General features: G+C 32.0%; 1 protein-coding gene across 4 annotated transcripts in view; it reads left to right on the forward strand.

Annotated features, from left to right (window-relative positions):
• Nucleotides 1–13,128, forward strand: part of LOC134695389 (cingulin-like protein 1) — a 54,824-nt gene extending 41,696 nt beyond the window's left edge. For all 4 annotated transcript variants that reach the window (XM_063556623.1, XM_063556625.1, XM_063556627.1 and 1 more), the window contains 7 exons: nucleotides 682–834; nucleotides 1,450–1,553; nucleotides 6,595–6,666; nucleotides 7,471–7,560; nucleotides 8,646–8,755; nucleotides 10,143–10,242; nucleotides 11,843–13,128. In XM_063556623.1, coding sequence (XP_063412693.1) covers nucleotides 682–834; nucleotides 1,450–1,553; nucleotides 6,595–6,666; nucleotides 7,471–7,560; nucleotides 8,646–8,755; nucleotides 10,143–10,242; nucleotides 11,843–12,151 — 938 coding nt within the window. In that variant the 3' untranslated portion in view covers nucleotides 12,152–13,128. The remainder of the gene's footprint in view (nucleotides 1–681; nucleotides 835–1,449; nucleotides 1,554–6,594; nucleotides 6,667–7,470; nucleotides 7,561–8,645; nucleotides 8,756–10,142; nucleotides 10,243–11,842) is intronic.
• Nucleotides 13,129–13,363: the final 235 nt, after the last annotated feature.

Raw genomic sequence — 13,363 nt, forward strand, 5'->3', positions numbered from 1 at the left:
TGCAAACTGCTAAAGATAAAGATATAGGTAAAGTTTTAGTAATAGGGGGGACAAACTAAGAAATCAGCTGGAAGCTGACAAAACCCAAATGCAAACTGCTAAAGATAAAGATATAGGTAAAGTTTTAGTAATAGGGGGACAAACTAAGAAATCAGCTGGAAGCTGACAAAACTCAAATGCAAACTGCTTAAGATAAAGATATAGGTAAACCTTAAGGAATAGGGGGTTCAGGGCTGCCTTTACTACTGAAGTTTATAAACCATGAAGATACCAATTTGATATTCAAAACTAAGTCAAAATAACTGGCAATTTCAGGGCGTAAAATGAAAATACAATCAAGTATATACAAATAAAAACATTAATTGCTCCATATTTGGCATTCAATATTTTAATCACGGTCACATAACTAAATTATGTCTATGAGCTGATAAACAAAACAATGTTAGCCAATCAGAAAATATGTTACATCCAAAATTAAATTACTTCAAATTCAAGTCTAAAATGACAAAATCGCAATAATAAATGCACGTAATAATTTCTGAATTTACAGTATATAGAAATCAATAAGGATGATAACCTATACAGAAATACTTATATATTTTCCTGTTTGAATTGTTTTACACTACTCATTTTCTAGCCTTTATAGCTTGTTGTAATTTTAAGTTTTATTTTTATTTTCAGAAAAAATGAGAAAAGAAATTGAATTTTTGCAAGGTTCATTTGCCTCATATAAAACCACCGTCCATCTTGACCAGGATGAAAAATGGAAAAAACGGGAACATGACATGACCATGTTGATGGAGGAGAATAAACAGACAGCAATGCATGAAATCAGTAAGAATACTATTATATCCAACTCTAGGACTGAGTAAAAATATTATTATTCCCCAACTCTAGTAGGACTCATGGCTTCCAAAATGGTCATATATTCTGGACAATTATAAATTAACTGGACATTGCCACGCTGGAAAAAGCATGAAACAGAAATCTACTTTTTGTTTGCAAGGCTTTCTTTATAGAGGATGACATTTTGTATAATGGAAAAAAATAACTTTAATTTTTGTAATATGTGATCACTTTTCAGATCTGTTAGACACCTATTTCCTGTTATAAAATATTGTTATACAACTGTTTACAGTACAAATTATGGTATACCTTTGTCCATTCATTCCTGTTCAAAGCTTTTGACCATAACTCAAAAACTCTTTATTTTTCATAAAACATTGATGAAACATTTGCTATTTTTTCGTAATTTATGGGTTTAGAATTTTATGTTTCCGAGTTATATGAGATTTTATTCATACCAAATGGATGATTTTCATGTTTTATGACTACAACTCAAAAATACTTTGAACATTTTAGCTGAAACTTTGGTGAATTCTTTACTTAACATAACAATTCATATGGTATTTGTGTCAAATAACTATTTATGTAATTGTATTTTTTCAGGAACAAAGTTTATACAAGAGAAAAATTCTGAGAGGATAAATGTCCAGAAAGACCATCAGAAAAATATAGACACTCTACGCAAGGATCATAAAAAAGAACTTGATGTATGTTACATAATTTATTATAATTAGATAAAATTATAAGAAAAGAATTAGCAGTCTGCACAAAATCAATAATTTTAATGATAATGAATATAGACTATCTATCCATAGATCATTTAAAAAAATTGATGCATTTACTTAATTTATCATTATTAGAAGAAAATAACAGTCGGCACAAAATCCACATTTATAATAATAATGAATATTGATAAATGCAAAGAACTTAGTGTATGTAACATAATTTCTGACAATCTACATTATTTATTATTATAAGAAGAAAAATAACAATCTGTCTCAAAATCAATAATTATTCATGCATGCAACAGAATTCTGAAGTATGAAATATTAAAAAAACTGCTTTTTCTCAGATAATAAAATATATCATTTTCACCTGTAAAAGGTGTTAGATTAAGTTATAAAAGTCATATAAAACTATTACTGTAAATTGAGAAATTATTGCGTGCATTTATTATTGTGATTTTGTCATTTGAGACTTAAACATGATTTTATTAGGGCCCCGCCTTTAGGTGGGTCGCCCTATAGTGATCAGTCTGTCCGTCCGTAACACTTTAACTTTGTGTCCGCTCTATATCTAGAGAACCATTATGATTTCATACTTTATACTTTACATGTTTATTAACCACCACCAGAGGGTCTGTCATGATGTATGTACAACTTCCTAGGTCAAAGGTCAAGGTCAAAAACCTGGGTTTCAGTTGACAACCCTGTGTCCTGTGGTGAAGATCGCGTCGCTCCATATCTAGATAACCATTATGATTTCATACTTAATACTTAACATGTTTATTAACCAACACCAGAGGGTGTGTCATGATGTATGTACAACTCCCGAGGTCAAAGGTCAAGGTAAAAAACTTTGGTTTCAGTTGACAACCCCGTGTCCTGTGGAGAAGATCGTGTCCGCTCCATATCTAGATAACCGTTATGATTTCAAAGTTTATACTTGACATCCATTTTAACCACCACCAGAGGGTGTGTCATGATGTATGTACAACTTCCTAGGTCAAAGGTCAAGGTTAAAAAAAACTTTGGTTTCAGTTGACACCCCTGTGTCCTGTGGTGAAGATCGTGTCCACTCTATATCTTGAGAACCGTTATGATTTCAAATATCATACTTGACATCCATTTTAACCAACACCAGAGGGTGTGTCATGATGTATGTACAACTTCCTAGGTCAAAGGTCTGTCTGTCTGTTGGTCTGTCCATCGCTAACAAATTTGATCCACACTATATTTTGAGAGGACAGCTGTTATTATTTCATAGTTTAAACCTGACAAACATTTTCAACTTAACATATATATTAACCAACACCAGAGAATGTGTCATAATGTATGCATCCTAAGTCAAAGGTCAGTCTGTCGGTCTGTCCATCCGTTCGTTGTTCTTGACATTGTGTCCGCTCTTAGAATAAAATCACACATGAGACTATGTAATAACTTCAAATAATGTTTCATATCAGATTATCCATACAACTTATTTACCCCACGTTATTGACAGCGGGGCCCACAGAGATGGCTCCCATCTCAATGGTATCTAGTTTTTTACGATTTTGAGAAAAATCATGTTTAATTCATATAAAATAATTTCCAAATGTAAGTTTAAAATATTGCGTTAAAACAACTCTGTTGCATTTTTTGCATTAATAAAAACTTCTTAGTTGCATTTTTCGCATTAATAAAAACTTCTCAATAATTTCTGAATTTACAGTATACATAAGAAACAACAGATAACTCCAATCATATTTCAGGTCAAACTCTTTTCATAATCAGTTTAGATTAGGATACCTCCAATCAGATTGAAGTTCAAACTCTTGTCATAATCAGTTTAGTTTAGGATACCTCCAATCATATTTCAGGTCAAACTCTTGTCATAATCAGTTTAGTTTAGGATACCTCCAATCAGATTTCAGTTCAAACTCTTGTCATAATCAGTTTAGTTTAGGATACCTCCAATCATATTTCAGTTCAAACTCTTGTCATAATCAGTTTAGTTTAGGATACCTCCAATCAGATTTCAGTTCAAACTCTTGTCATAATCAGTTGTTTAGGCTACCTCCAATCAGATTTCAGTTCAAACTCTTGTCATAATCAGTTTAGTTTAGGATACCTCCAATCAGATTTCAGGTCAAACTCTTGTCATAATCAGTTTAGTTTAGGATACCTGCAATCAGATTTCAGTTCAAGCTCTTGTCATAATCAGTTTAGTTTAGGATACCTCCAATCAGATTTCAGTTCAAACTCTTGTCATAATCAGTTTAGTTTAGGATACCTCCAATCAGATTGAAGTTCAAACTCTTGTCATAATCAGTTTAGTTTAGGATAGTCATACCTCCAATCAGATTTCAGTTCAAACTCTTGTCATAATCAGTTTAGTTTAGGATACCTCCAATCAGATTTCAGTTCAAACTCTTGTCATAATCAGTTTAGTTTAGGATACCTCCAATCAGATTTAAGTTCAAACTCTTGTCATAATCAGTTTAGTTTAGGATACCTCCAATCAGATTTCAGTTCAAACTCTTGTCATAATCAGTTTAGTTTAGGATACCTCCAATCAGATTTCAGTTCAAACACTTGTCATAATCAGTTTAGTTTAGGATACCTCCAATCAGATTTCAGGTCAAACTCTTGTCATAATCAGTTTAGTTTAGGATACCTCCAATCAGATTTCAGGTCAAACTCTTGTCATAATCAGTTTAGTTTAGGATACCTCCAATCAGATTTCAGGTCAAACTCTTGTCATAATCAGTTTAGTTAAGGATACCGCCAATCAGATTTCAGTTCAAACTCTTGTCATAATCAGTTTAGTTTAGGATATCTCCAATCAGATTTCAGTTCAAACTCTTGTCATAATCAGTTTAGTTTAGGATACCTCCAATCATATTTCAGTTCAAACTCTTGTCATAATCAGTTTAGTTTAGGATACCTCCAATCAGATTTCAATTCAAACTCTTGTCATAATCAGTTTAGTTTAGGATACCTCCAATCAGATTTCAGTTCAAACTCTTGTCATAATCAGTTTAGTTTTGGATACCTCCAATCAGATTTCAGGTCAAACTCTTGTCATAATCAGTTTAGTTTAGGATACCTCCAATCAGATTTCAGTTCAAACTCTTGTCATAATCAGTTTAGTTTAGGATACCTCCAATCAGATTTAAGTTCAAACTCTTGTCATAATCAGTTTAGTTTAGGATACCTCCAATCAGATTTCAGGTCAAACTCTTGTCATAATCAGTTTAGTTTAGGATACATCCAATCAGATTTCAGTTCAAACACTTGTCATAATCAGTTTAGTTTAGGATACCTCCAATCAGATTTCAGGTCAAACTCTTGTCATAATCAGTTTAGTTTAGGATACCTCCAATCAGATTTCAGGTCAAACTCTTGTCATAATCAGTTTAGTTTAGGATACCTCCAATCAGATTTCAGGTCAAACTCTTGTCATTATCAGTTTAGTTAAGGATACCTCTAATCAGATTTCAGATCAAACTCTTGTCATAATCAGTTTAGTTTAGGATATCTCCAATCAGATTGAAGTTCAAACTCTTGTCATAATCAGTTTAGTTTAGGATACCTCCAATCATATTTCAGTTCAAACTCTTGTCATAATCAGTTTAGTTTAGGATACCTCCAATCAGATTGCAGTTCAAACTCTTGTCATAATCAGTTTAGTTTAGGATACCTCCAATCAGATTCCAGGTCAAACTCTTGTCATAATCAGTTTAGTTTAGGATACCTCCAATCAGATTTCAGTTCAAACTCTTGTCATAATCAGTTAAGTTTAGGATACCTCCAATCAGATTCCAGGTCAAACTCTTGTCATAATCAGTTTAGTTTAGGATACCTCCAATCATATTTCAGGTCAAACTCTTTTGTCATAATCAGTTTAGTTTAGGATACCTCCAATCAGATTTCAGGTCAAACTCTTGTCATAATCAGTTTAGTTTAGGATACATCCAATCAGATTTCAGGTCAAACTCTTTTGTCATAATCAGTTTAGTTAAGGATACCTCCAATCAGATTTCAGTTCAAACTCTTGTCATAATCAGTTTAGTTTAGAATACCTCCAATCAGATTTCAGTTCAAACTCTTGTCATAATCAGTTTAGTTTAGGATACCTCCAATCAGATTTCAGTTCAAACTCTTGTCATAATCAGTTTAGTTTAGGATACCTCCAATCAGATTTCAGTTCAAACTCTTGTAATAATCAGTTTAGTTAAGGATACCTCCAATCAGATTTCAGGTCAAACTCTTGTCATAATCAGTTTTGTTTAGGATACCTCCAATCAGATTTCAGTTCAAACTCTTGTCATAATCAGTTTAGTTTAGGATACCTCCAATCAGATTTCAGGTCAAACTCTTGTCATAATCAGTTTAGTTTAGGATATCTCCACCCAGATTTCAGTTCAAACTCTTGTAATAATCAGTTTAGTTTAGGATACCTCCAATCAGATTTCAGGTCAAACTCTTGTCATAATCAGTTTAGTTTAGGATATCTCCAATCAGATTTCAGTTTAAACTCTTGTCATAATCAGTTTAGTTTAGGATACCTCCAATCAGATTTCAGTTCAAACTCTTGTCATAATCAGTTTAGTTTAGGATACCTCCAATCAGATTTCAGTTCAAACTCTTGTCATGATCAGTTTAGTATAGGATAACTCCAATCAGATTTCAGGTAAAACTTGTGTCATAATCAGTTTAGTATAACTGTAATTATTGTTTCAAGCTTGTACTTGGTACAAGTCAGTGTAGGCAATTTCCATGTTTTCTGTAAAGACTATGCTTTGTTGTCCAGAGAGGTCTACAAATCTCTAACAAGAATGTCAATCCTCTGAGCAATCTGAGAATAAATTAAATTAATATCAGGAAAAGGGGGCCGTGCGGGGGTCTCTTTAATTAATTTTATATTTGAACTTACTAGAATTTTCCCCATTTAATCATCTTGTTTAAATAAGTATGAATTTGACTTCTGCCTCCCTTTTGAGACATATGTTTATAGTATACTTATTCAAGATTTGTATCTTTGTAGGCACTAGTCAGAAGATTTTCTAATGTTGCTGCTGATCTAGAAAGATTAAAAAGAACAACAGCTGAGTTAAAGGTAAGTTTTCAGCAAATTTAACGAAAAAGGGGTCTTAAAATGACATATGTGGTGGACCTCATAAATTTGAAGGATCAGTAGTGGATAAAATTCTGAAATTGAACAAGATTTATTTAACCATTTATGATTTATAGATTAATGTTAAAAGACACTACAGATATTTTTTTTTAAGTATGGTATTTGTAAGACAACTATCCACCAGAGTTCAAATGAAGTGGACGTAGCCAATTATGAGAAACCATACTGCCTTCAACAATGGGGGAAAAAAACAATCCGTATAGTTGGCTTTGAAAGATCTGATATGAAAATGTAAAATAATCAGCCTATTTATAATAGAACAATATACAAAGAAAAATAACAAATATTTACAGACATAAACTAATGACAATCACTGAACTAGAGAGACTCCTCGTTCGTCCCACTTCAGGTTAAAGTTTTTGGTCAAGGTAGTTTTTGATGAAGTTGAAGTCCAATCAACTTGAAACTTAGTACATATCTTCCCTATGATATGATCTTTCTAATTTTAATTCCAATTTAGAGTTCTCACCCTAATTTCAGGGTCCATTGAATATAGAAAAAGATAGTGTGAGTCGGGCATCTGTGTACTTGGGACACATTCTTGTTGCAATGTTATATCAATTGTGTTAAGAAAAATTTGTTTATTCACATATATTTTATTCTATGGCATGGTATAGGTAGCCTTAATGTTTTGACAACATATAAGTACATAAAATCACAATTTTAAAACTTTCATCAACAAACTATTGATTGTAAAGTTAATTATTCACCTTTCATTTTATTCAGGAAGTAAAAACAGAATTAGAAGAAGTTAAGAACAGTTATAATGAGACCTGTAAATTATTAGCAACAACAACTAGAGATTTAGCCGATACGGTAAGTGATAGATCCAGGTAATATAATTGAGGATGGAAATATGGAATGTGTCAAAGCGACAGCAACCCAACCATAGAGCAGACAACTTGCATGTATTATTAAAAATTTTAAACGATATCTCTTTCATTATTTTGCATTCTTAAAACTACATATATTTCGGCTGTGTTCACATTGACCTTAAATCAGTGTTGTGTTAGTGTAACTCACACATAAACTAAACACAATTACTTTCCCATTGATAAAACTCAATGTTTATGTGTAGTTTAAATCATGTTTTGTCTACATGCAGTCGAAGGTCAATGTAGGTCTGTGTAGATTAAGTGTACACAAAACTAGACATTTAGATGGAGAGTTGACTCATTGACGCTCGCACCACATCTTCCTATATCTATTTAGAACATTAATTTTACCATGTATATTTAAGGAAGAAGCGGTTTTGAATAGAATTGATATTTATAACAATTATCAGTAAAGTTCTTTACAGAAATGTTTGTCTAAACTTGATATATTTATTTGTCATAAAAAAAACTTTGCGTAGCTTTATTAACCCCTTATCAAGACTTAAAACATCATCATTGCTGTACATGTACGCATAACTCATTTTAAAAAGGTCTCCCTGAATCGACTGGACGTACACAGAAATATTTGCCACTGGTCTTTACTCAAACAACGATTCACTCATAAATGCATTCATTAGCATAAAAAGTATGAGGTAAATTGTACTGTTTGTCTTGTAACTCAAAACCCTTAAAATACATTTAGAAATAAAAAAATCAGTACCTCTTTTCTTTGTCAAATACTCCACGTGTATACATGGTATAAGAACTAAACTTTATTGAACCTTTAAATGATACAAAACAACATTCTGGTTCTCATCTTATTTTTCTAACTTTTATATTTGTACATTTCCTTTGTTTAATAAGGAGATATTTGTTTTATAAAGTAAGACAACAAAATTTTATGGATTAAGAAGATACATTCAAGATAACAAACAAAACTTAGGGAATTTAACAATAAAGTTTGCTTTTTATAGACCATCTATACACAATGATGTTAACTAAACCATTATGTATTTTCTATTTCAGAAAGTTAAACTAATGTCTTTTGAAGAACAGTTTGAAGAAAAAGTTCAACAAGTCGACGACAAATATAAAGATCAAATAAACAGTCTAATGACTAAAAATGTGGAATTACGGTGGGTAATATTTAAGACAGTACCAATTAATAAAATAATCTGCAATCTTTATCATTGACAGGCCCTGATGATAAATATTAGGAAATGGAATATAAGTGCACCAATGTCACATATTCATGTCTGTATTATATTTAAGAATTGCATGCTTCTTTTTGTACCTTATTGGGGTGTAAAAGCGTTGACCAAAGTACATTTTGTATGAAGAGCAAAATCACTTCATTTTAAAAAAGTGCGCGCAGTCAATGCTTTTACAACCCTATGAAGTTACAAAAAGAAGCATTCAATACTTATAATTACATTTTTTAGCTTGGATCTTGAAAACATGATTTTTATCTAGTTTTTATTTAATTTACCTGTGCACTTTTTTGTGGGACCTCATTTTCATGAATGATCATTTTTATTGTGTAATGAAGTTGATTAAAAAATAATGCAAGATTGCAGTGTAGCTAATCAGAATTACGTATTATAATGAAACCTACATCTAAGGTAATTATTTATGACTGAAAATGGCTTACAATTTATTTTCTGTTATGTAATCTGATAAAAATCTTAACTAATAATGTTGAAATTACTGATGTTAATCAGAATAATAACCAAATGATTAAAAGATAACACAGACCAATAACTATTAGACATTTTTATAGAATAGCATTTTAAGACCCCTAGGGCTCTGGTGGCAAAGTGGTCTAAGTAGTTCACCTACTGTATTTGTAGCCTGTCTACAGTAAGGTTGCGAGTTCAAACTCCACACATGGCAGATGTGTTTGTGTCCTGTCTTAATTTAATATGATTGTCAGTTTGTTCAAAGAAGGTCTTTGGCACTCCAGTATCATCTACTAATAAAAACTGACTGACATGAGATAGCCAATAGGCCAGAAAATAGTGTTAAACATTCAATCAAGACACCTGGTAATCACTTTCTGGACCAGTCCTAACAGCATGTTGTCAGTTTAAGTTTATTCATACATGGATTAGATAGATTGGATGATTACATATATAAAATGAGTGCATTGTCATTTGAAAAAAACATTTTTTAGGTTTATAGATGTAGAGGGGATTGTGTTTTCTCGTCTGCGTCCATTCTTTGTTTGTTCCTCCGTTTGTCTGTCCATACCGCTTCAGGTTAAAGTTTTTAGTCAAGTTATTTTTTTATGAAGTTGAAATTCAATCAACTTGAAACTTAAAACATATGTTCCCTATGATACATGTGATATGATATTTCTAATTTTAATGTCAAATTAGATTTTTGACCTGAATTTCACAGTCCACTGAACATAGAAAATGATAGTGTGAGTAGGGCATCTGGGTATTATGGACACATTCTTGTTTGCAGATAAAAAAAGTATCGTTAGCCATATGTGTATAATTGATTTACAATGTTTTACAGGAGATTATATGTGAAGAAATGTGGAGAATTATACGACGAGAAAGTATCAGCTGATGAGGAGAGAGTTGTCAGAGTGTCATCTGCTAAAGAAGTCATGCATGTAAGTAAAGTCTAGAGTGTTGTCAGAGTGTCGTCTGCTAAAGAAGTCATGCATGTAAGTTAAGTCTAGAGATCTGTCAGGGTGTCGTCTGCTAAAGAAGTCATGCATGTAAGTGAAGTCTAGAGAGTTGTCAGGGTGTCGTCTGCTAAAGAAGTCATGCATGTAAGTAAAGTCTAGAGAGTTGTTAGGGTGTCATCTGCTAAAGAAGTCATGCATGTAAGTAAAGTCTAGAGAGTTGTCAGGGTGTCGTCTGCTAAAGAAGTCATGCATGTAAGTAAAGTCTAGAGAGTTGTCAGGGTGTCGTCAGCTAAAGAAGTCATGCATGTAAGTAAAGTCTAGAGAGTTGTCAGGATGTTGTCTGCTAAAGAAGTCATGCATGTAAGTAAAGTCTAGAGAGTTGTCAGGGTGTCGTCTGCTAAAGAAGTCATGCATGTAAGTAAAGTCTAGAGAGTTGTCAGGGTGTCGTCTGTTAAAGAAGTCATGCATGTAAGTAAAGTCTAGAGAGTTGTCAGGTTGTCGTCTGCTAAAGAAGTCATGCATGTAAGTAAAGTCTAGAGAGTTGTCAGGGTTTCGTCTGCTAAAGAAGTCATGCATGTAAGTGAAGTCTAGAGAGTTGTCAGGGTGTCTTCTGCTAAAGAAGTCATGCATGTAAGTAAAGTCTAGAGAGTTGTCAGGGTGTCGTCTGCTAAAGAAGTCATGCATGTAAGTAAAGTCTAGAGAGTTGTCAGGGTGTCGTCTGCTAAAGAAGTCATGCATGTAAGTAAAGTCTAGAGAGTTGTCAGAGTGTTGTCTGCTAAAGAAGTCATGCATGTAAGTAAAGTCTAGAGAGTTGTCAGGGTGTCCTCTGCTAAAGAAGTTATGCATGTAAGTAAAGTCTATGGATTACATTGGATTCATTTATTCTCGTGGGTACTAATTTTCATGTGTAGAGGAAAAATTGTATCCTTGATATTTGATCTTGTGGTTTTACAAAGATTTGTAAACAAGCCTATTGAAATTTACCCATGAAATCAACAAAAATTATTATGAATCAAATGTTTGCCAATGAACCAACTCTTCACAAGATAATTATTTATTATAAATGCATTAATATCTTTTAAAAAACAAGAGATTTATAGATTATACAAAATAAGTAGTTGTCTCCCTTGGTTAAATATTAATTACAAACAATGTTTTGTTTTAATGAAAGAAGATGCTGAGTATACATGGATAAAACAGGAAAGTAAATACACAAAACAAGTCCACAAGACATCTGAAGGTCATTGGTAGTTATGGTACTAGCTAATTGATGTCCTGTTTTTCACTACTTTGACAATATATTATTTTATTACTGAATAAAAAATTTAGTACCCAATGTTGCTACCATCAGCAAATTTACTGCTGCCACATGTGGAGCTAGATCTGTTTAATGGGGTTCATGTTGTTCAGTTGTTGTATTTTATATATTGTTTTTTTTTAAATCTATAGTTTTCTTTTTTTTTTCCATTGTGTGGTCGGTTTGTTTTTGACTTATAAATTTTTGGTATATTCTACCTCTTTTGAATTAAATAACTGTGAACATAACATTATGTCTTATATCTTACTTTTAAACATTTTACAGAGCATGTTAAAATCTAAGCATAAAGCTGACGTCAGTTTCACACCAGGAGAAATTCTGACGCCAGAAGAAAAATCAATCAAGACATTAAAATATAGACGCTCTAGTGCACCAATCACTCAAGAAGAGGCTGAACTGGCATATCAAGGGTCCGGGAAACTAGATTATCATGTTGACGATAAGGACGATTTTATTCTCGCTGATCCCATAATTCCAGAGTCAAGACAGGAAATAGAAGAAATGAGGAAGGAATTGTTAGGAGAAATAGAACAGACAGTATTAGATGAGAATGACGAAGACGAATTATTTTAGTAAAGTTTTTAATGTTTGTTTATTGAATACAATGCGGTTTAGCTGTAATGTTTATAAGTGTCTCTTAAGGGACTCTTATAGCTGACTATTCGGTATGGGCTTTGCTCATTGTTGAAGGCTGTTAGGTGACCTATAGTTGTTAATTTCTTTGTCATTTGGTAACTTGTGGAGAGTTGTCTAATTTGCAATCATACCACATCTTGAACAAAGTGATACAGAAATTTGTCTTTGTTATGGCATTTGGAGGAAATCTTTGAAGAGTATCTATGAAATACTAGTCTTTCCAAATTGGCGTACTTTTCCTTACTCTGGATTCATTTATTTTCGTTGGTACCAATTTTTGTGGTTTGAGGAAAACTTAGTTATTTGTGGATATTTGATTTTGTGGTTTTGGCAAAGTCTACACTCATCCTTTAGAAAATTTGTAATTCATTGAACATTTGAATTCGTAGTTCTCCTGTGCTCATGAAAGCAACGAAAAAATGGTTTCCAACGGCAACGAATATTAATGAATCCACAGTATTTGAAATAATGATAAATGTATTTAATAATATTTTTTTTGTGCCCAATGGTTTTATCATTTAGACATTCTATTTCACTTACTGTTCTAATTTATGGTGTTATTAAGAAAAATATTCCAACAAGAGTGATCTGTGTTGCCTTAGTACATGTAACAGTTATATATCAGTGTTGCCTTAGTAACAGTTATTACAGTTGCCTTAGTAACAGTTATTACAATTGTGATAGTAATAGTAATACATGTACTGGTTGCCTTAGAAACTGTCATGGCAATTAACTTTGAAAACCTTCTGATTTAACATTAATATTCCATTTTTTATAGATTTTATTTAAGGAATCAGTTTTACATATATTTTTTTGCATTTTAGATTTATTGTAATTCAACTGTGATAATAATTTTAGACAATTTTATTTTTATATGTCATTTTATGTCTTAATATAAAAGAATATGAAACTTATATTTGTTCATTTTTAATTATAAAAAATGTTTACAAAAGAACAGAACTCCAAGGTATATTAAAGAAAATGAAAGTACATAAAAACTATCAAAATTAAATATTGGGCTTTAAATAATCAACCGTCAGAACAATTTATTCCTGGCTTTGTACAGGATTATATGGTAGAAAATAGCAGGTTAATTCTGATTTTATATCTAATGAAACCTCCCACTTGTATGACATTTGTTTGTAGTTC

Source organism: Mytilus trossulus, chromosome 13, assembly GCF_036588685.1.
Source record: "Mytilus trossulus isolate FHL-02 chromosome 13, PNRI_Mtr1.1.1.hap1, whole genome shotgun sequence".
Taxonomy (NCBI): domain Eukaryota; kingdom Metazoa; phylum Mollusca; class Bivalvia; order Mytilida; family Mytilidae; genus Mytilus; species Mytilus trossulus.